We start from the raw sequence: 20,596 nt of genomic DNA, 5'->3' as shown, positions 1-20,596 counted from the left end.
GCAGTACACACATTTCCTCACCATTACATACTGACTGCACAATGAATGCATCCCAGGAAACAGTTCTGCTGCTGCTGGAAATGGAATGAATGGCCAGCCAGCCAGGAATAATATATATACATATTGGCTGTGAACTACAACTCCCATCATCATCCGGGTCCTTGCACAGCTGCCCGCAGTAGTACCAGTTTCTATTTACACCCCGAAACATAACTTTGCTGGACGTTTCCATACAATGCCTAGGAAACATAGAGGGAAGTAGGCAGCGGGGTGGATTTCCTGTGTCCGGCGCGGATTATTCCCTGTCGCCAGTCAGTGTAGGTAGGAGTCAGCAGGCATGTGTGCGGGCAGCCTGCAGCCGCGCCAGGACCCCGGTACTCCCCGAGGTGTCTCTCTCTCTCTGACTGAGGTGAAAGCAGCAGCGGTTGCGGGCGGCAGTTTATGACAGACAGCAGCACCGGGCTCCGGTCACGCACAGCTGGGGGATCACTGCTGGGCTGAGTGTACACTCAGGAGGGGGAGTGACCAGAGCTAAGTGTACACTAAGGAGGGAGAGTGACTGCAGAGCTGAGTGTACATTAAGGAGGGAGAGTGACTGCAGAGCTGAGTGTACACTAAGAAGGGAGAGTGACTGCACAGCTGAGTGTACACTAAGAAGGGAGAGTGACTGCAGAACTGAGTGTACACTAAGGAGGGAGAGTGGCTGCAAAGCTGAGTGTACACTAAGGGAGAGTGGCTGCAGAGCTGAGTGTACACTAAGGAGAGAGAGAGTGACTGCAGAGCTGAGTGTACACTAAGGGAGAGTGGCTGCAGAGCTGAGTGTACACTAAGGAGAGAGAGAGTGACTGCAGAGCTGAGTGTACACTAAGGGAGAGTGACTGCAGAGCTGAGTATACACTAAGGAGGGAGAGACTGCAGAGCTGAGTGTACACTAAGGAGGGAGAGTGACTGCAGAGCTGAGTGTACACTAAGGGAGAGTGACTACAGTACTGGGTGCACCCTGAGGAGGGAGAGACTGCAGAGCTGAGTATACACTAAGGAGGGGTACGCTCTGGATAAAAATAATGCAGATGTGAGTGCACACTTAAGAGGGTAAGACTTATTGCAGAGCTGTGTGCACACTGAGGGCGAGACTGACAATAGGGCTGGGTGCACTGGCTAGGGAGAGAGTCACTGCAGAGCTGAGTGTAAACTTTGGAGGGAGAGATTGCATTACTGCAGAGCTGAGTGCACACTAAGATGGGGGAGAGACTGCAGAGCTGAGTGCACACTAAGATGGGGGAGAGACTGCAGAGCTGAGTGCACACTAAGATGGGGGAGAGACTGCAGAGCTGAGCGCACACTGAGGAGGGAGAGACTGCAGAGCTGAGCGCACACTGAGGAGGGAGAGACTGCAGAGATGAGCGCACTGAGGGAGAGCCTGCAGAGATGAGTGCACACTGAGGAGGGAGAGACTTTGCATAGCTGAGCGCACACTCACTGAAAAGCTTGGAGTGAATGCAGATGTGAGGAAGAGGAGGCCACACTAAGAGCATTGTCACTCAGTTTGTAGAGAGGTGGGGGACACACACTCTGTAATCAGCTGGGAGGTGACTGTGAGTGCCCCCTCCCCCTCACAGCTGCACTGAGATGAGAGTGCTCTGAGATGTGCTGAATCACCATCACTCCCATCCGGATACACAGGACCCCTCCATCACCTCCCCGCCTTCCAGAGATGGAGCGAAGACCGGAGCAGCAAAGCTTGGACTTCACCATGGACAATGTGGAGAAAGTAAGTGACGCTCTATTATCGTGGCTGTCATAACAGGCATCAGACAGTCTGTGTGTAGTTTATATAGTGCCAGCAGCGTATCCAGCCACTTACAAGATTACAGAGATGGAATAAACTGCTTTATGCCAGGAATTTGCTTTGAAAATAAAATTGGTGCCTTGAAGAGCATTCAATCTAAATCAATAACCCATCTTTCTGTTCTGCTGCATGCCTCCCTACCCCTAAGGTCATGCAGCAATGATGTAGCAACCTTACATCTGGATTGCACACAAGGTACAGGCATATCCGTGCTCAACCTGTCTCCTTAGAAGATTTTGCATTGGCTCGTGCATCACATTGCAGCAGAAGTAGCCTGCGGAGAGATGTTGTGTACAGCTGTGCCTGGCTCTGCCACTGTCAGAGAGGAGGGGGGGGGGGGATGGGTTTCATGTCATATTTGATGTGCTGTGTGCATTCTGCTTTGTTGTGAGCTGTGAAGCAGCACTGAGCCTGGAGATGGAAAACACAATTCTGCACCTTCTTAGTATAGCAACATATGTCGCAGCGGGCATCATATTTTTGTAAGCAGCCTCTCTTATTGGATCTATATTTCATGATCGGATAAGCTGTAATGCAATATTTTTAATCATTTGTCAATAAGCATTACTGTTCTCAGTGCAGTTGTATCTGTTCGCAGAGAATATCATTTTAGTATCTGTTATATATATTTCCTCGATAAGCCTGGAAATACTGCCAGAGCCTGAACAACTGTCATTTAATATTGAATAGATATATCCCACAAATACCGTTACTAAGCCATAAATGTTATTATATCTATCTGTTATAAAATTTGTTCCTGATAAAAAATATGAGGTCAGCCCGTTTGCGGCACTGTACGTGCATGTCACACCTATAATGCACGGTGCGTGCGCTGTGGACAGGATGGGGCGAGCAGCTGATGTTAATCGGGTTCATTTAAATGTGTGGGGGTATGTGTGTAAGCCACTTTCGGCCACACTCTGATATACGCATGCATTGGCCTCGTGCGTTCAACCACCCAAGGTGTGCGCAGGTCAGAGTATGACCGCACACCTAAGATTGGTATATCTAGCTTATAAAATGGCCCCTGTTGTGACTAAATAGTAATACGTGGAGATAATGTAGGGTGAAGCAGATACAAAAAAATAGTTCATAATTGGCCAATGATTTGGCCGATTCCATCACATTGGAACGACAAATCGTTCAAAACGTGTAGTGTGTACCCACTATCGCGATCCGTCGCTAACAAGGTCGGTACACACTGGACATCGTCTAGTGCAGGGATGGGGAACCTTAGGAAGCATTTGGTCTGGCCCCCTGAGCTTTTTTCTGCTAGCCTCATCTGGCTAGCTGGGTGCCTAGAATGGTGCCCTGCAGCCAGATTCTATGCAGCAGTGCCGCCTGGAGCGTCCTTAGGACGCTTCAGACAGTCACACCGCTGCCCTTTCAGCTCCCCGGAGCATCCTCAGGATGCTTCGGGCATTGCAGTAATCACAGACAAATGTTGCCCCTCCCACATGTGACATCACACAGAGGGGGAGTGGCCTGCACTGGGCCCGCAAATAGTGTTATATATATCAAAATGGCCCTCGGCAAAAGAAAGGTTCCCCACCCCTGGTCTAGTGTGTAGCGTCCTTTACAGTTGTGGGGTGATACTGCTGTGGCTTTGTGACAATTGGAAGTACTTCAGGCATGCGGTTACGTTGGGAGGTGTATGGTAGTTGGTGGGCGATTTTATATAATATAAAATAGTTGAAGAGGAAATGAACCAAAGTCTTTGTTGAGGGTGCCAAGATACATTAAATGAAGTAGGTAGTGACAATGCGATTAAACACCAAGATAAAACGGCACATCAGGAAATAAATAGCAAGGTTCCGGACAACTACAATATGTGCCCTTTCTCAGGAGATTATATATATATATATATATATATATATATATATATATATATATATATATATATATATTAAAATAAATAACTGGTAATAATAAATATGTGTGTGTGTAGTAAATAGTATCATTATAACACACAATCTAAGATATATAATATGTGTGTGTATGTAATTATTTCTTATGTTACTATCTATCATGGGGAGAATGAGTTGTCTCCCGGCTACAAGCTGTGCTGTCGTCTGTCCCCGCTGGTATATCTTGTAATTCCTGCAGTATTTCAATACTCAGGCTGTCAGGCCCCCAGTTGACAGCTGCTGGTTTATTCCTCTTGCTGGGACATGTGCAATATGTGGCACATACTCTCCCATCAAGGCTTGGTGACTTTCCTGATGCAACATGCCATGACATTGCTCACCACTCCAGGGGCTACAGCAGTGATAGGATCTTGATGACCTGAGTATAAATGACACAAAAACAGGGTAAGGAAGCTAGAGAGGAAAGATGCTCTCACTAGAAAATCAATATTGTACTACTTATTACTGAATGCACATTAATGCTGCGTACCAGATTACTTGGGTTATTTTTAGGACCTCCACTAAAGGATCGGACAACAGGTGGGGTCTGGCTACATGTAAGACAGAAGGCTCCTGCAAAAAAACTATTGCACATTTTGCAGTTTAAAATGCCTACCTTTGAGTCTAAAGGGTCTCTAACCCTTAAGGTGCACATCCACTAGGCGATATTAATGAGCGATTGCATGATTACAACATCGTAATCGTGCAATCACTCATTAATCGGGCACTACAATGTCGGAAACCACCAGCGATGCACGCTGATCGGTTCCGACATCAATCATTGCCCGAACATGCTGGTCAATCTGCCGATAACGACAGATTGACCATGTTCGGCGTTGAGGGAGGGTGCCTACACTGAATGACTAATCGTTCAGTGTAGGCACTGCAGGGGATGGGGAATGATGGTACGATTACGATGTTTTAATCGTACTGTCTTTTCCCTAGTCGCCTAGCGGATGTGCGGCTTTAGTCAAGCCAAACTGTGTATTAAGTTTAGTCATAAGTCACAATGATATCTAAAAGTTTCTGGCGTTTATCATAACTGCAGATGTTTGATTTATAGAGGGGACAGTTTTTCTTAGCACATGCCTGGAATACGACAGGATGTGGCACAGTGATGGTAAAATTAAAAATGGTTAAAAGTCATTACAGTACATGGCTGGATGGTGTAACTTTTGATTTAACCACCTGGCTCAATCATGGATATCTCTAAAACCTGAACTGTTGGGGTGCTTTGAGGACTGCATTTGGGAACCTCTGTTCTAGATAATAAGTTTGCAGGCACTATGTAAAATAAAAATTAAAAAGCCAAATACAATTTTTTTGAAGTAACCAATAAATGAACATATTAGTAGTCTTCCCCTTTACAAGTGGTTTAGACTACATGCTTTATTACTGCGAACCGATTGATAATTTCACTGTAATCATGCGAATAGATTACAGCATCGTTATGAGAAGATTTAGGCAATCGGGAAGAATTTAGATGCATTCAACCAATCAGATGTGTCCACAGGTTGTCGTCATCATTTCACAATTTGCACCAAGGGTTGAGCACCTGCACGTGGTACAGTAGGCCTCCGCACAGACGCATATGCGTCTCTTTGCTACGCAGCATGAGAAGCATTTTGTGTGAACATGCCTCTACACTCCCACTCCCGGTCAGCATGCATACAGTGTTTCGTTACGCATGCACCGTGTGAGAACACACAATTTGGAAACACAAAGTCACAAAATGCTTTCACTGGGAACAGTGATTAGTTGTATAGGAAAAGGTCCTAGACTGCACACCCTGAATATATATAATGGGAGGTGCTACCTGTTGAGACTATTAATGCAGGCACAAAAAAGACATATCACAGGTGCACAACTTCAAATTACTAATTATGTATAAATACTTTATGCAATAAAATTTAGCAATAAATAAATAGAGGTTTTTAGCATAATCATGGCCAAGGTTATGGGCCTACCCACCATTTCCAGGTAACCTCTGTAGGGTAGGTCCCTAACATACTATCGTTCAAATCCAGAGTGCAGGACACCCCCAAACCAGCTCAGCCGAGCCACCCCAGGGCATCGCTCTAATGAGAAAAGTGAAGTGTAAGGTAAGATAGGTAAGTGCAGCTACGGCTGCATATATAGGATGGAGAAGTGAAAATACAAATATAATAAACAAATAGTAAAAGTGTTAAAATGTGCAGAAAAGGAAAAATGTGTTCTAATGCGATGCCCTGAAGCAGACCAACCAAAGCAATCCAGGGGACCCACCCCTCTAAAAATCAACCCAAAGTTGCACTACAGTATATAATTTGTAGGACTTACCTAAATTGTGCCTATTACTAGTGTACATTCACAATGCCAGACTCCATGCTGTAAACCAGTGGTGGGGAACCTTTTTTCCGCTGTGGGCCATTTTGATATATGTTACATTATTTGTGGGCCTGGTGCCGGCCACGCCCGCTCAGTGTGATGCCACACACAGGCGGGCCACAATCGCCAGTGATTACAGCAATGCCAGGAGCATCCTGAGAATGCTCCGGGGAGCTGTAAGGGCAGCAGTGTGACTGTCTGAAGCGTCCTAAGGACGCTCCAGGCAGCCCTGCTGCATAGATTCTAGCTGCAGGTTGCCATTCTAGGCACCAGGCTAGCCAGATGAGGCTAGCATAAAAAAGCTCAGAGGGCCAGACCAAATGATCCCAGGAGCCTTAAACGGCCCCCGCGTCTGAGGTTCCCAATCCCTGCTGTAAACCAACAGTGAGAAGGTGGCAAGAAAAAAAAATGTAAAACAGCGCTGAGAGTCTTTTATCAGTAGATACATTATTTTTATTGATTAAAAACTTTGAGGATTCCATAAAAATACATACTTATTAAACCAATCAAACCAAATTCCACTAAATAAAGATAAGCGTAACTAAAAAGGGGATTCGTTCAGGATCCCGACAGTGGGGTTTCCGGCGTTCACAATGCTGACGTCAGAATCCCGACACTTATCGGAATATTGGCGCCGACATCCCGACGGCCGGGATCCCGAAGGTAAGTACCGGGGTTAGAGAGAGGCCCTAGAAGGGAGGGTTAGGTCCAGGCCCTAGGGGCAGGTTAGCGTTAGGCACTAAGGGGGAAGGTTAGGTTTAGGGGGTTGGAAGGGGGAGGGTAAGGTTTAGGCATCGGGGAGGGGTAGGGTTAGGTTAGTATACTTACTTACAGCCGTCGGGTTGGTAACCTGGTCGGGATGCTGGCCTCGGGATTCTGACAACCGAAATCCCGTACCCAACCCCTAAAAAGACCTCCAGTGCAGTGCATATTTGAGCATTGCACATTCTCTTAAAACAACTGCTGCTGAATACATATGATTGCACTGATGTATTTAAACCCAAGATGTAAATGTAATAGCCTGCAGCTTGAAGGCATCAGTGAGATCCCAGCGAGTCTGCCTTTAAAGTTATTGCCACTTTGAAAAATCGTGCATACTTACCGGGATCCCGCCAGTGCCAGCAAGTCACAGGCTATTACTTTTACCCAGCTAGTCCATTACTTATGTTCAGTGTGTGTTGTAATTTTGTTTCTTCATTCTGGATACCTGGCTGCTGAGATCTGTCCATCTCTGGAAGGCAATTTGTATATTAGGATCAGTAGGCTCAGCTGTGCATTTTATTATAGTTTTAAGATTGAATTGTAATAATGGCACTACTGACCGATATGCTTACTCCGGTTTATCATCGGTAGGTGACGTGGTCCCATTTAATCCACTGTATGAAGAAAGAAGTGTGGTCACATGTCAATGTCGTTAAACGTTAGGATGAATACCATTAGTCTTGCTACCTGCCCATGCCCCTCCCTGGAATGACTTACCGGTTCTGCCAGAAGGGTCATGGAATGTAAATGTCACACATATAACAGAGCAGGTGTGTCTGTATGTTCCAGAGAAACAAGTTTACTGGCACATTATATTCAATGGCAAATGCGGCGGAGTTCGTTCACACAAGTGCTATGGCTGCAGAATTGTTGATTGTATATCTATATCCACACACACACACACACACACACTTGCGGAATACCTTCATTTATTTATTGATATGATGTAATTCATAGGTTCCTAGGACAGGAGGTAATTGTACAAGTGCTAGGTGGGTGATAATATGAATTTTTACCTGCACTCGGGGACTCGAGAAGAACTTGTCTCACAGTTGCCCAAAAAATTGACCTTAATTTTGTGTTTTGTAGTACGTTTATCATATATAAATGTTATATTTATATAGTGTTCATCTTTTTACTCTATTCAGTACACATTACTTGTATTGTGATGGTTTCCTGCCTCATTGTGTGTTTTTTTTTCTCTCTAGGCTCTTCACCAGTTATATTATGATCCCAACATTGATAACAAGAACCTTGCTCAGAAGTGGTTAATGCAAGCACAGGTGTCTCCGCAGGCATGGCAGTTCAGCTGGCAGCTTCTGAACGGTGGTAAAGTGCCAGAAATCCAGTACTTTGGGGCCAGTGCCCTACACATAAAGATCTCCCGCTATTGGGGTGATATACCCTCAGACCAGTACGAGACCCTCAAGTCGCAACTCTTCACACAGATCTCTGCCTTTGCCAGTGGTTCCAAAATAGTGCTCACGCGGCTTTGCGTGGCATTGGCTTCTTTGGCCCTCAACATGATGCCCGACGCATGGCCGCACGCTGTTCCAGACATGGTCCGGGTGTTTCAAACGGAGGTTGGCCAGGCCGATTGCGGAGCTCGCTGCCTGGCACTTCTGGAGTTGTTGACTGTGTTGCCGGAGGAGTTCCAGACGAGCCGCCTCCCACCTTACCGCAAAGGACAAGTACGCAGTTGTCTGGCCCAAGAGTGCGCATGTGTCTTTCCTCTGCTGCGCCAGCTTTTACAACAGAGCGACTCCCCGGGTTTTGTCAAGCAGAAGGTGTTGAAATGTTTTTCAAGTTGGGCACAGCTGGGCATCCCACTGCCGGAGTGCGAGGGGCTGACGCTGGCTGCGTTCTCTGCCCTGCGCAATCCTGAACTGTTTGACGCGGCAGTGGAGGCCTTAGTAAACACCATCTCACAGCCAGACGCACAAAGGTCAGAGACTCCACAGTGCACTACTATGTTCTATGTTCTTCCTTCCCTTTTTTTTTTTTTTTTTAAATCTTTGTTGATAATAATAGTTGATGCAACATAATAATTATCCAACACATATTGTGTACAAATAGTTACAAACAATATATTGTTTTCATAACTATAGTGTGTACATCATTGTTAATATACAACTATTCATTTTTTTAACAAGAAAAAAAAGAAGGGTACAGAGCGGAAAGAAAAGGGGGCAGGGGAGGCAACCTGCGGTACGCTACACCACCCAGAGAAGACCAGCTTCATTCCATTCCGGATAGTTGTCTATGGAATGTAGATTACCAAGGGTCCCCCAGGTAGCATGAAACTTTATCATGGAGGAGCACAGTGATATATTCCATAGATCAGGGGTCAGGGAACTTTTTTTTACCTTTTACCTCAAAATATATTTAGATACGCAGATGTTACCCCCTTGATTTGAAAGGAAGGAAATCATATAGTAGTGCCCCCATATAATGCCCCTGTAGTAGTGCCCCATATAATGCCCCTGTAGTAGTGCCCCCATATAATGCCCCTGTAGTGCCACTTGTACAAAAAATACCACTTACCTTAATCCCCGCTCCTGCATCCGCCGCTGTCCTGTCCACCTGCTGCTCCTCGGAACTATGGGAGAGACGTCCCATAATGCGCATGGAGAGAGCTTGAAGCTGGAGTTCAGAAGAGATCTCCAGCCTCCGGCTAACGCGGCGCTGCAGGGAAGGAGCCGGGCACCCGCTGGTAATAACATCTCAGCGGCCGTCCGGCTTAAAGCCTCCCTGCGGAACATGAATCATTCTATATTATATTATAGAATGATTCATATGCATGCCCGGCTGTCCATCCATTATCTCCAGGAATTTCATTTTTACCCCATGTGGGGTAATTTACCCCTGTTCTCTGACCACTGTCATGGAGGCTAAATACCAGATTTTGTTCAATAGTCCTGTCATTGCCAGAGTGTCGATTTGCTTCCAGTTTGTAGCAATCAACAGTTTGGCCGCATTATAAATGTGGCCACATAGTTTGTTTTGAGGTTTAGAGAGGGATCTAGTGGGTTTACATAGAAGCATATGTAGTAGGGTCCTTAGGGGGGAAAATACAGAGCACCCTAGACACCAATGTGACTTCATCACAACGTTTTGATATCGGAACCAATTTGGCTGCACTGCCTTCAACAAAGGTTCGAAGACCCCAGAAAAATCTGATGCAGCTTTGCAGGGACCATGTACCTTCGAAAATACACTTTGAAGGAATTTTCTTTTATGTTACTATTAATGGAGGACTTGGCTACCCATTGCCCGATGTCTGCCCATTCATCGTCCTCCAAACTAATCCCCAGGTCTGGCTCCCAGGTCTGCTCAAAGGGTTCCCTGAATTCAGGGAATGAGGGGGTTAACAATGAGTGCAAGATTGATATGAATCCCTTGCAGCCAGGGTTGTAAATACATCTACGCTGAAATGCAGTAGGTGGTCGCATTTTGTGGGGTTTACTGAGTGAGCGAGTAAAACTCCAAATTTGTAAATATGTGAACTGATGGCAATGAGACAGAGCATATTATTCACACAAATCTGCAAAATCACCATGATAAGCAGGTTTCTAGTTATCCCAGCTGATATCCATGGATGCATATAAGAGTACATTCACCCCAGTGGGGAATGAAGATGGCACCATAAAGGGGTCAGGGGGGATGGCTAGGGTGCCACTTTTAAACGTTTATTTAGTTTGTCACACTTGCAGGATAGCCCTTATACAGGGAACTTCCCGAACCGATGCTGCACTCAAATTGGGGGGGCAGCCACGGAAGAAAACTGGCTGTGGGTGCCCACCAGGTCATTTTCAAGTAATACCCATTTCTTACTCCCCTCCTCCAAGTGCCATGGTGTTATATGACTCAATTGTGCTGCAGAAAAATATCTATCAAATATGGGAAGCCCCAGAACACCATTAATCACTGATTTGGCCAAGCAGGCTCTACGATGTCTTGGTTTTTTACCAGACCATAATGATTGAACCTCGCGGAAATAAGAGGCCGGGACCACAATTGGGATTGTTTGAAAAAGGTATAATGACCTGGGAAGAATATTCATCTTAACTGTGTTAACACGACCTGTCCACGAAATGTATAGGGGGGGCCCATCTTATGTTCTTCCTTTCTAAGCCTCTATACTGCTATTCTCTCTGGTTATTTTATATCATTCTCTTACATTTAGATTGCTTTGAGTTTGTGTATGTGCACTATTTGTGTGGGAAATACACATGGCTTCCAACACTGGACACCTATTGTAATTATTGATAATGGTACAAAGACAATGGATGCTGCGAGCTTGGGTCCACACTGGCTACTTGTTGGGTTGGTGCTGGGGTGGTACCTTAGTCACTGGCCAATGAGTTTATATTTTCATGAGGATTTCTAGGTTTAATGGAGACTTAAGACAGCAGTTTAGTTGTCGGGTTGGTACCATATAGTATAGAATATATATACCGTATATACTCGAGTATAAGTCGACTCGAATATAAGCCGAGGTACCTACTTTTACCCCAAAAAACTGTGAAAACTTACTGACTCGAGTATAAGCCTAGTGTGGGAAATGGCAGCAGCTGGTAGTGCCCCCTGTAGTCCCCTCCCCTAGTAGAGAGAGACGTGAAAAGAATAAAAAAAAAATAAACACTTACCTTAAACTCCCGCTCCTGGTCCCGCCGCTGTCCGCTTTGCATGGGAGAGACGTCGTCATGACGACGTGTCTCCCATCACCCACTGCGGGAGCCGGAAGATGGCTCCCGCAGTGGGAGCAGCAGCAGCCGCCGCTGAGAGTCTGACAGACTCTCAGCGGCTGCTGATTACACCAAACACGCAGCTGCCGGCTCCGGCGGCTGAGTGTTTGGCAGTGTGTAGCGCTGACCAAACTCCGTCCGGTCAGCGCTACACTTGACTCGAGTATAAGCCGAGGGGGTACTTTTTCAGCACATTTTTTGTGCTGAAAAACTCGGCTTATACTCGAGTATATACGGTAATACTTTTAGAAACCATTGCTTCTTTTAATGCGCAGAACTGAATCCTGTTGAAAATATTGTCCATATGATATAAGGTTTTTGTAATCCAGTCATTACATAGTGTTCACTCTAGCTCCGGCGGCAGGGCACCCAAAAAGGGAGCGTGGCCATTGAAAAGGGGGCATGTCTATAAGACGCGTCCCCTTTTCGTCACTCTTGGGGGCTTGCCCGGCACTTACGGACATGGAGAATAGATCCCGGGCGCATGCGCCCGGCGTCTATTCTCCGGCGGTGACCGGGTCATCTCACATTTCCCCACCAGCTGGACACTGTGACCCGAGGGTGAAGACGGCACCCGCAGGCTGTGATGGCGGGGCGCATTTTGCCCTCCAGAAGGAGGGCAGGGCGCCGCGCCCCGCTAAATCAGCCTAGCGGGAACGCTAATTAAATTTTCTGGAAATGTAGCTTATAAAAACGGAGGTGGTTGTACACCATATATCTGGCCGTTGTACTTATTTTTCAGAACGAGTCATCTTTGTGCTTGTTTTTAAATAAGAATTTGGTTCCGATCATCTAAAGCAGGGGTTCCCAACTCCTCAAGTGCCACGAAAATTCTGTGCTGCTCCCGTAAGTTCAGAATAGTGGGAAATTCTCCCGGAGAGGCGTCATTGTGGCCCCCATCTTCACAGTGCTGGTAATTGCAGCATTGTATGGCAGGGCCACGATGGTACAACTGCGTCACCACACCTCGTACCCCCAGTGCAAATCTGGGCAAGTATGCTAACAGGTCATGTTTAGTGGATTTCTTTAGTCGTGCTAAGGGGAGTTGATCTATTTTGCTGGGTCAGTAATTATCCCTCCTGCTTCCACAGAAAAAATCCTCATAACATGACCTGTTGGGGAGGGTTGAGGTTGAGAGCCCCTGATCTATAGCACTTATAGTATACAATTTTTTTTTTATCATTTCAAAGCAGAGAGCTTCACCCACGTTTTGTAGCAATTCACTTCTATTTTAGGCAGTATTCCCTGTGATTAGGTATCTGTCATGGGACGTCTCATGTTTCTCTCTATTTCTGAATGTTAATATTAATCAAAAGCTGGGTGCACACTGGAGCGATGTCTGCCTGATTTGCCTTTTTGTGACTACAAATCGCTTACATCGCTCAGTGTGTACGCTCAATTTGTGTGCTCCCGCGGGCTCATTCAACAACGTCAGGCTTGATGTGCTGCAAATCAAACCGGACGACATCGCTAGCGACCTATGGTACGTTAACGAAGGACGGAACAGCGCTCGTTCCGTCATTCATAAACTCTTTCAATTGTGGATGGACAATTCCCGTTTAAGGGCATTCGTTCCCATGTCTGAATGCCCGTCGTCTCAGTGTGTACCCAGCTTAAGGTTTTTATGGTTCTTTTTATGGAATCTGTATGATTTACTGCCGGACCCACGCCCGGCGGTTCAAATCCCGACAGCGGCAGCCCAACAAGGATGAAAATCCAGATCGTCCCGAGGTAAGTATTCACTAACCTATTCTACCCCCTAACCGTCCCTTAGGGGTGCCTAACCCTAACCTTCCCCCCCCCCCCCTTCCCCAGTGCCTAACCCTAATCCCCCTTCCCCTCTGCCTAAATCTAAGTCCTCCCCGGGGGTGCCTAACCCTAACGCTCCCCGGGAACCCTAAACCTAACCCTTGCCCCCCCCTTCGATCAGGATGCCGGGCATTGGGCTCCCGGCATATGTCTAATGACAGGCGTCATTAGACATACGCATATCAATGCCTGTCTTTAGAACCTTGCCGGGATATGACAGTCGGGAAGCCGGCTGTTGGGATTAGGTCCGCCGACTTCCCGACTGCATACCATTAGATCCCCTTTTGCAATGCCCCCTGAATTTGTGCCCATTATGCAATGCCCCTTATGCAGTGCCCTAGTAGGGCCCCTAACCCCAAGTCCCCCCCGGGAACCCTAAACCTAACCCTGTTACGCCCACCCCCCCCCCCCCCCGGCTCTCCGCGCTTGGCGTCCCTTCGACCGGTCTCCCGCCAACGGTAACATGACAGACGTCTAGGTTTAGACGCCTGTCATTTAACCCTCGCCAGGATTAAGCAGTCGGGAAGCCGGCTGTCGGGATTAGGTCCGCCGGCTTCCCGACTGCATACCCTTTTTTATGCTGCACCTATATCCTATATCCTACAGAAGGTGAGGTCTGAAAACACAGCACTATACAGTAGAGGTGGAATCTAACTAAAGCTAAAATTTCAGAGCCTATGCAGCCAATCATTCTGCCAGCCTTACTTATATTCTGGCTACAAGAGTTATCATCCGTTACAAGCTGGAATTACTACTATTCAAAATAAATAGCATCAGATGTATATTGCTGGGAAGAGAACAGTGTGATCTCCATTTACTTGGGGCAGTAAGCCAGAAATAAATGAGTCTGTTTCATCATAAATGATTTATTACCAGTTATTTATATAGTGCCCACATACATCAGTCCTGGCCTCAGTGGCGCTTACAAGCTATATTCCCTACCACATGTGCACACACACACATACACACTTGGGTTAATTTTTTGTTGGGAGCCACATCCCTTTATAATGTATTATTCCATGCAGTATATTGTCTAGATAGCTGTCACCAGGCTTTACACTGATGTGGAACTTTTCCAAGTTCAGGGTGACAGCAGTGTCCAGATTTAGTTTCTGATTACTGTACATTAGAATGTTTTTGATTTGTAAGGTGTCCTGATTCATGTCAGTCACTTGGTGGTCAGGTGAATCCAGTTAAACTGCGTTACAACATGATTGTGGGAAGTTATTTGGTAAAATGATTTAAGATTCCCAATTTCAGGCTCTGCTTTGTAAAGATGTCGTCTGCTGTGATTCACAGGCTCTCTCTCAGTGCACAGAGTGTATAGCTCCTCTAATCCCCCCCGTTCTCCATCATTGTCCACAGATGATATTAGTATTATGATTTGACAACCCCCCCCCCCCCCAATCCCGTAGTAGTGTCTCAGTCAGTGCACAGATAGTATGATGGCTGAATAAACTCTGATCCCCTCCCCTGTCTCCCTGTCTGCCCCATAATCCATTCTCAGTCTCCCTGTCTGTCCCCATAATCCATTCTCAGTCTCCCTGTCTGTCCCCATAATCCATTCTCAGCCTCCCTGTCTGCCCCCATAATCCATTCTCAGTCTCCCTGTCTGCCCCCATAATCCATTCTCAGCCTCCCTGTCTGCCCCCATAATCCATTCTCAGTCTCCCTGTCTGCCCCCATAATCCATTCTCAGTCTCCCTGTCTGCCCCCATAATCCATTCTCAGTCTCCCTGTCTGTCCCCATAATCCATTCTCAGCCTCCCTGTCTGTCCCCATAATCCATTCTCAGCCTCCCTGTCTGCCCCCATAATCCATTCTCAGCCTCCCTGTCTGCCCCCATAATCCATTCTCAGTCTCTCTGTCTGTCCCCATAATCCATTCTCAGCCTCCCTGTCTGCCCCCATAATCCATTCTCAGTCTCCCTGTCTGTCCCCATAATCCATTCTCAGCCTCCCTGTCTGCCCCCATAATCCATTCTCAGTCTCCCTGTCTGTCCCCATAATCCATTCTCAGCCTCCCTGTCTGTCCCCATAATCCATTCTCAATCTCTCTGTCTGTCCCCATAATCCATTCTCAGTCTCTCTGTCTGTCCCCATAATCCATTCTCAGCCTCCCTGTCTGCCCCCATAATCCATTCTCAGTCTCCCTGTCTGTCCCCATAATCCATTCTCAGCCTCTCTGTCTGTCCCCATAATCCATTCTCAGCCTCTCTGTCTGTCCCCATAATCCATTCTCAGTCTCTCTGTCTGTCCCCATAATCCATTCTCAGCCTCCCTGTCTGCCCCCATAATCCATTCTCAGCCTCCCTGTCTGCCCCCATAATCCATTCTCAGTCTCTCTGTCTGGCCCCATAATCCATTCTCAGCCTCCCTGTCTGCCCCCATAATCCATTCTCAGCCTCCCTGTCTGCCCCCATAATCCATTCTCAGCCTCCCTGTCTGCCCCCATAATCCATTCTCAGCCTCCCTGTCTGCCCCCATAATCCATTCTCAGCCTCCCTGTCTGCCCCCATAATCCATTCTCAGCCTCCCTGTCTGCCCCCATAATCCATTCTCGGTCTCTCTGTCAGAAGTACCTGTCAGTGCACATGTTGTCTGCTTTCTCCCCTCCCCCCACCCTGTTTTTCCCAGAGCATCATAAGTGTGCACAGCTATAGTATTAATATAGAGGCTGGATAGATGCTCTTCCCTTGGCATCATTGCTCGGAGGTCCCTATGGGTGCACTTTTTGGCAGGATAGCTGTGGAAATATTGCACCATTTGGAGGTGTGTAGTATTGGGGGAAGGTGTTGTCCCTGCTGTGATCTAGCAGCAGCCTCAGCCGTCCCTGGGAATTGATACCCATCATGACTGCATACAGCTCTCTGATTGGCTGCTTAACCTTCCAGTTGCTTAGCAACCACGTATCCTCTCTTCCCCTCCTCCCTGCGCGTTCGCACCAGTAATAATAAAGGGACTTTAATTGCAGCCCTGAGATGCTGTATTTTTTTCCACATCTGGGGAATGCAGCATAATTAACCTATTTGCTGCTGGACAGATATTATGGACACCTTATGGTGTTATTGTAGGGATTAGTGCATGTGTGGTGTATCACAGACGTTCCTGGGCACCAGAGCAGTGGCTGCTGGGAGCCTTCTTCGCATGAACGCTTGGTTAACTATAAAACTGAGCATTCTAAAAATGTCTGGGGCAAGGTCATAGGAAGGGCACGGGCTTTGTACACCCCAGTGCCAGCTTGTTCTGTACATAAGCTATTAGATGCCATACCTCCCCGTGGCATTGCAGGTTGCATAGAGAGAATAAATGCCATATTCATTTTGTTATAAACATTCCTCAGGAGACCATCTCTGATTTCATCATTGTGTACTAATTATGGAGTTGAGCTTGACAGATGAGTGAATAACATAGAAGTAAAAGATGCTTAGAATATTGAGGATGGTTAGTATTAAATTGCTTGCCCACTCAGGATTATTCAACATCCACCCTTACAGATCATTGCCCCTACAGCTTAGAATAAACAAGCAATAGCCTCCTCGGAATTTGGAGTAACCTCAACAAAAAATTACTTTAAAAACAATGTATATCATGTTAACATGGTGGCACAGTGTTTAGCATTGCCTCACAGCGCTGGGTTCATGAGGTTAAGTCCCAACCAGTGCCTTATCTGTGTGGTGTTTGTGTGGATTTCCTCTAGTTGCTCCAGTTTTCTCCCACACTCCAAGAACATACTGGGAGTTTCATTACTGGCTGACTTAATGTACCCATGTACGGAATTTAGACTGTAGTCTCCAGTGGAGCAGGAACCGATGAGCGAGAGAAATATTCTTTGTACAGCGCTGCATAATTGGTGGCGCTATATACTGTAAATTAACGTGATCATAATAATAATAAGTTGAATTCCGCAATTTATCTACTGCATACTGACAGCGGAGGCAGCCATTTTGCGTGCCTTGTGTGAGAGGTGCCGCTTGTTTGTAATGAACTATCATACAGACCATGGAACGGCTGCACCGTATGGATGTGATCGCAGCATGCACCGCATGGATGTGATCGCAGCATGCACCGCATGGATGTGATCGCAGCATGCACCGCATGGATGTGATCGCAGCATGCACCGCATGGATGTGATCGCAGCATGCACCGCATGGATGTGATCGCAGCATGCACCGCATGGATGTGATCGCAGCATGCACCGCATGGATGTGATCGCAGCATGCACCGCATGGATGTGATCGCAGCATGCACCGCATGGATGTGATCGCAGCATGCACCGCATGGATGTGATCGCAGCATGCACCGCATGGATGTGATCGCAGCATGCACCGTTGAGCTCTGGTTTTTGTCATTTGACTGAGATATTTATCACGAGTGTTTAATACTGAAATTGTAATGTTCATTCTAGCACTCTGTCATTGGTCGCAACCAGTGTCCTCTTTCCTGCCTGGTGTGTCGCTCGTTGCTCTGGTGCTTCTAGCACACTCTGCAACATACTGCTGAGATGCAGGCCAGAGTGTGTTAGAAGCACCAGAGCAGAGAGCGACACCCCAGGAAAGAAAGAGGAACTGCACGGGTTGTGACAGTAGTTGGGTGCTAGAATGAACACTAGAAATGAGTGATAACGAGGTGCGGTATATTGTTAGTAGTCATTTAGACATAATTGTTAATCAACTTCGTTAAAGATAAAATGCATCTTTAGTAATAGGGTGTCCAGCAATGTCTCTCTCTTTGTTACCAGAACAGCCTTGTTTACTTGGGAATTAATTTATTAGCTGGTAATCTGCCAATAAACACAATGCCACATATCTCTATAAAGTCTTTATAAACCAATAATAAACTTTGACATACTGCTATGGTAGCAGCCTCTGTTTATGCTGCTATAGTGTTCACTAGCAGCCTGTACGTTGTAGTTCATCGGCCATGGTGAGGCTGTAGAACTCAGTGGGCCGAATTCAATTCAGTGCGATGTTGAATAGCCCTCCCGAAACTATTCAATACACCTCGCTGTTTGGGCGGCTAAATGATTTCTTCTCGCACCCCCCTGGGGATTGAAGGAGAAATCCGACAAAATTGCCGGGCGCGTAGATGTTTGATGGCTTAGCGCGGCAGTAACAGCCATGCGCCGGGACCTTTAGTTGGAGAATGCCAGTTACCGAGCATTAACACCCAGGTTAAGTCGTGAGAACCGGCATTCTCAGACTTACCTGCTTCCCGACCAGGCAAACGGCGCGTTGAATTGAATAGCTGTGGGAGCTCCCTCCCGCGGGTATTCAACATCGCACTGAGTTGAATTCGGCCCAGTGTTTGCTTTGCATCCTAATGTAAAACATTTTAAGGCAGAATATGATTTACCTTGTGAAAGCTGAAGTTCCTTTGTGGAGGCATCTGAGAGTTATCTTATGTGTTGCAGTTGGGTATTCTGTATATTGTATATATTCCTTTCTCTTTGTATCCCTTTTGTGAAATATTCTCTCTGCCATTTCTTGGCTCAGGTATGTGAACACACTGCTGAAACTGATCCCTGAGGCCCTCAGCCTGCAAGACCAGCTCCATCAGGCCGTGCAGAATGGTGATATCGAGACTTCCCACGGGATATGTCGGATCGTGGTTGCGCTCGGAGAAAACCATTCTCGGTATGTTCTGGGAATATCAATCAATCCCAGTGATCGGTTCCTGCAATCACTGTGTGTTATGCTACTGGTGGTGATTTCACTCATCTTTAGTATGAGATAGCGCCTCCTGTGGACTGAAGAACAACACTGTCCAATTTAGGGATGACCACCTTCCATTAAAGGATTCCTGCAGTAGTTTTGGACTGGCAGAGAAGCTCATTTATAGCTGTGTTTTTCCTGCCATACACGTTCCTGTTCGGTTTCGGTGACTGTGGGGTCACATGGGACAATCGTTTCCGCTAATAATAGCTGTTTAGGAATTACTTTGTAACACGATTCTGAATTTATGGATAATTGTCTAACGTCACTATGAAACTCTAATTAACTTTGTAACATTGCATATTTCCGATACAGTATTTTAGTTTTCACTCATCTCAGGGCTAACCTAACACACTCCCATCAGCACCAGGTTCATAGTTTGTAGCTCGTAAGAAAGTTTATAATTTATATGATGATAAACACAGATTAAGGTGTTACAGAGAATACACTAAACATTATGGTGCTAATTAAATTAGCCATGAGCAACTGCCGGAATGGTTACGTCGGATTCACCTGATGTGTGTCCTGCGGACTTTCTGCTCACAGTCTATGGATGTGTAAACCGAAATCTGATACCGTAATTGCACTTATAAGCGCAGCGTGAGCTTGCATCATTATACCCCTTTCACATCGCAAACCCGGCTCCGACCCGGGATTGTGAACACTGTACCAACCCGGCTGCGACCCGGGTCAGACCCCTTTCACACTGCACCTTCGACCAGGGTTATTCTTGGGTTGGCCCTGTTCACACCGAACCCGGGTCAGCCCTGTAAAACCTTATGGATGTCATTAAAAATGTACTTTTCAGGCTCACAAAGATAAGATCACAAAAGGAAACACAATTTGGGACTGGTCACAGCATTGGAGGAATCATGGTTGATGGATTACCACTGTGTAGTCCTGAGTTCATGAGTGGGTATGCAGTCGGGAAGCTGGCGGACCTAATCCCGACAGCCGGCTTCTCGACTGCTTTATCCCGGCGAGGATTAAATTACAGGCGTCTAAATCTAGACGCCTGTAATTTTACAGACGCCGGGAGACCGGTGCCCGGCATCCCGATCAAAGTGATGCCAAGCGCGGACAGGGTTAGGTTTAGGGCTCTGGGGGGAACTTAGGGTTAGGCACCCCCCGGGAGGTTAGGGTTAGGCTAGGGGGAGGGAGGGTTAGGGTTAGGCACTCCCGGGAACTTAGATTTAGGCGGCGGGGAAGGGGGGTTAGGTTTAGGCACTTGGAGGATTAGACACTGGGGGGAAGGTTAGGGTTAGGCCCCCCTAAGGAGGGTTAGAAGAGGGAATTAGGTTACTGAATACTTACCTTAGGGGCGATCTGTATTTTCACCCATTTCGGGCAGCCGCTGTCGGGATTCCAACCACCGGACGCAACGGTAAATCATACCGATTCCAATGAGTGTTTGTGCTTTACTGCTATTTGATTCCACCAG

General features: G+C 46.7%; 1 protein-coding gene across 2 annotated transcripts in view; it reads left to right on the top strand.

Moving 5' to 3' along the window:
- Window positions 1–299: 299 nt before the first annotated feature.
- The window catches only part of IPO13 (importin 13), an 82,366-nt gene continuing 62,069 nt past the window's right edge, over window positions 300–20,596 (top strand). The window contains exons 1-3 of one of the 2 annotated variants that reach the window (XM_088455621.1): window positions 300–1,771; window positions 8,094–8,830; window positions 18,937–19,077. In XM_088455621.1, coding sequence (XP_088311747.1) covers window positions 1,715–1,771; window positions 8,094–8,830; window positions 18,937–19,077 — 935 coding nt within the window. In that variant the 5' untranslated portion in view covers window positions 300–1,714. The remainder of the gene's footprint in view (window positions 1,772–8,093; window positions 8,831–18,936; window positions 19,078–20,596) is intronic. The other variant, XM_088455620.1, reaches the window with a different exon arrangement.

The sequence above is a fragment of the Taudactylus pleione genome, unplaced genomic scaffold (assembly GCF_031769625.1).
Source record: "Taudactylus pleione unplaced genomic scaffold, aTauple2 ptg000662l, whole genome shotgun sequence".
NCBI classification, from domain to species: Eukaryota; Metazoa; Chordata; class Amphibia; order Anura; family Myobatrachidae; genus Taudactylus; species Taudactylus pleione.
The sequence above is the reverse complement of the archived record's forward strand: the minus strand, read 5'-3'. Positions and strand labels throughout refer to the sequence as shown.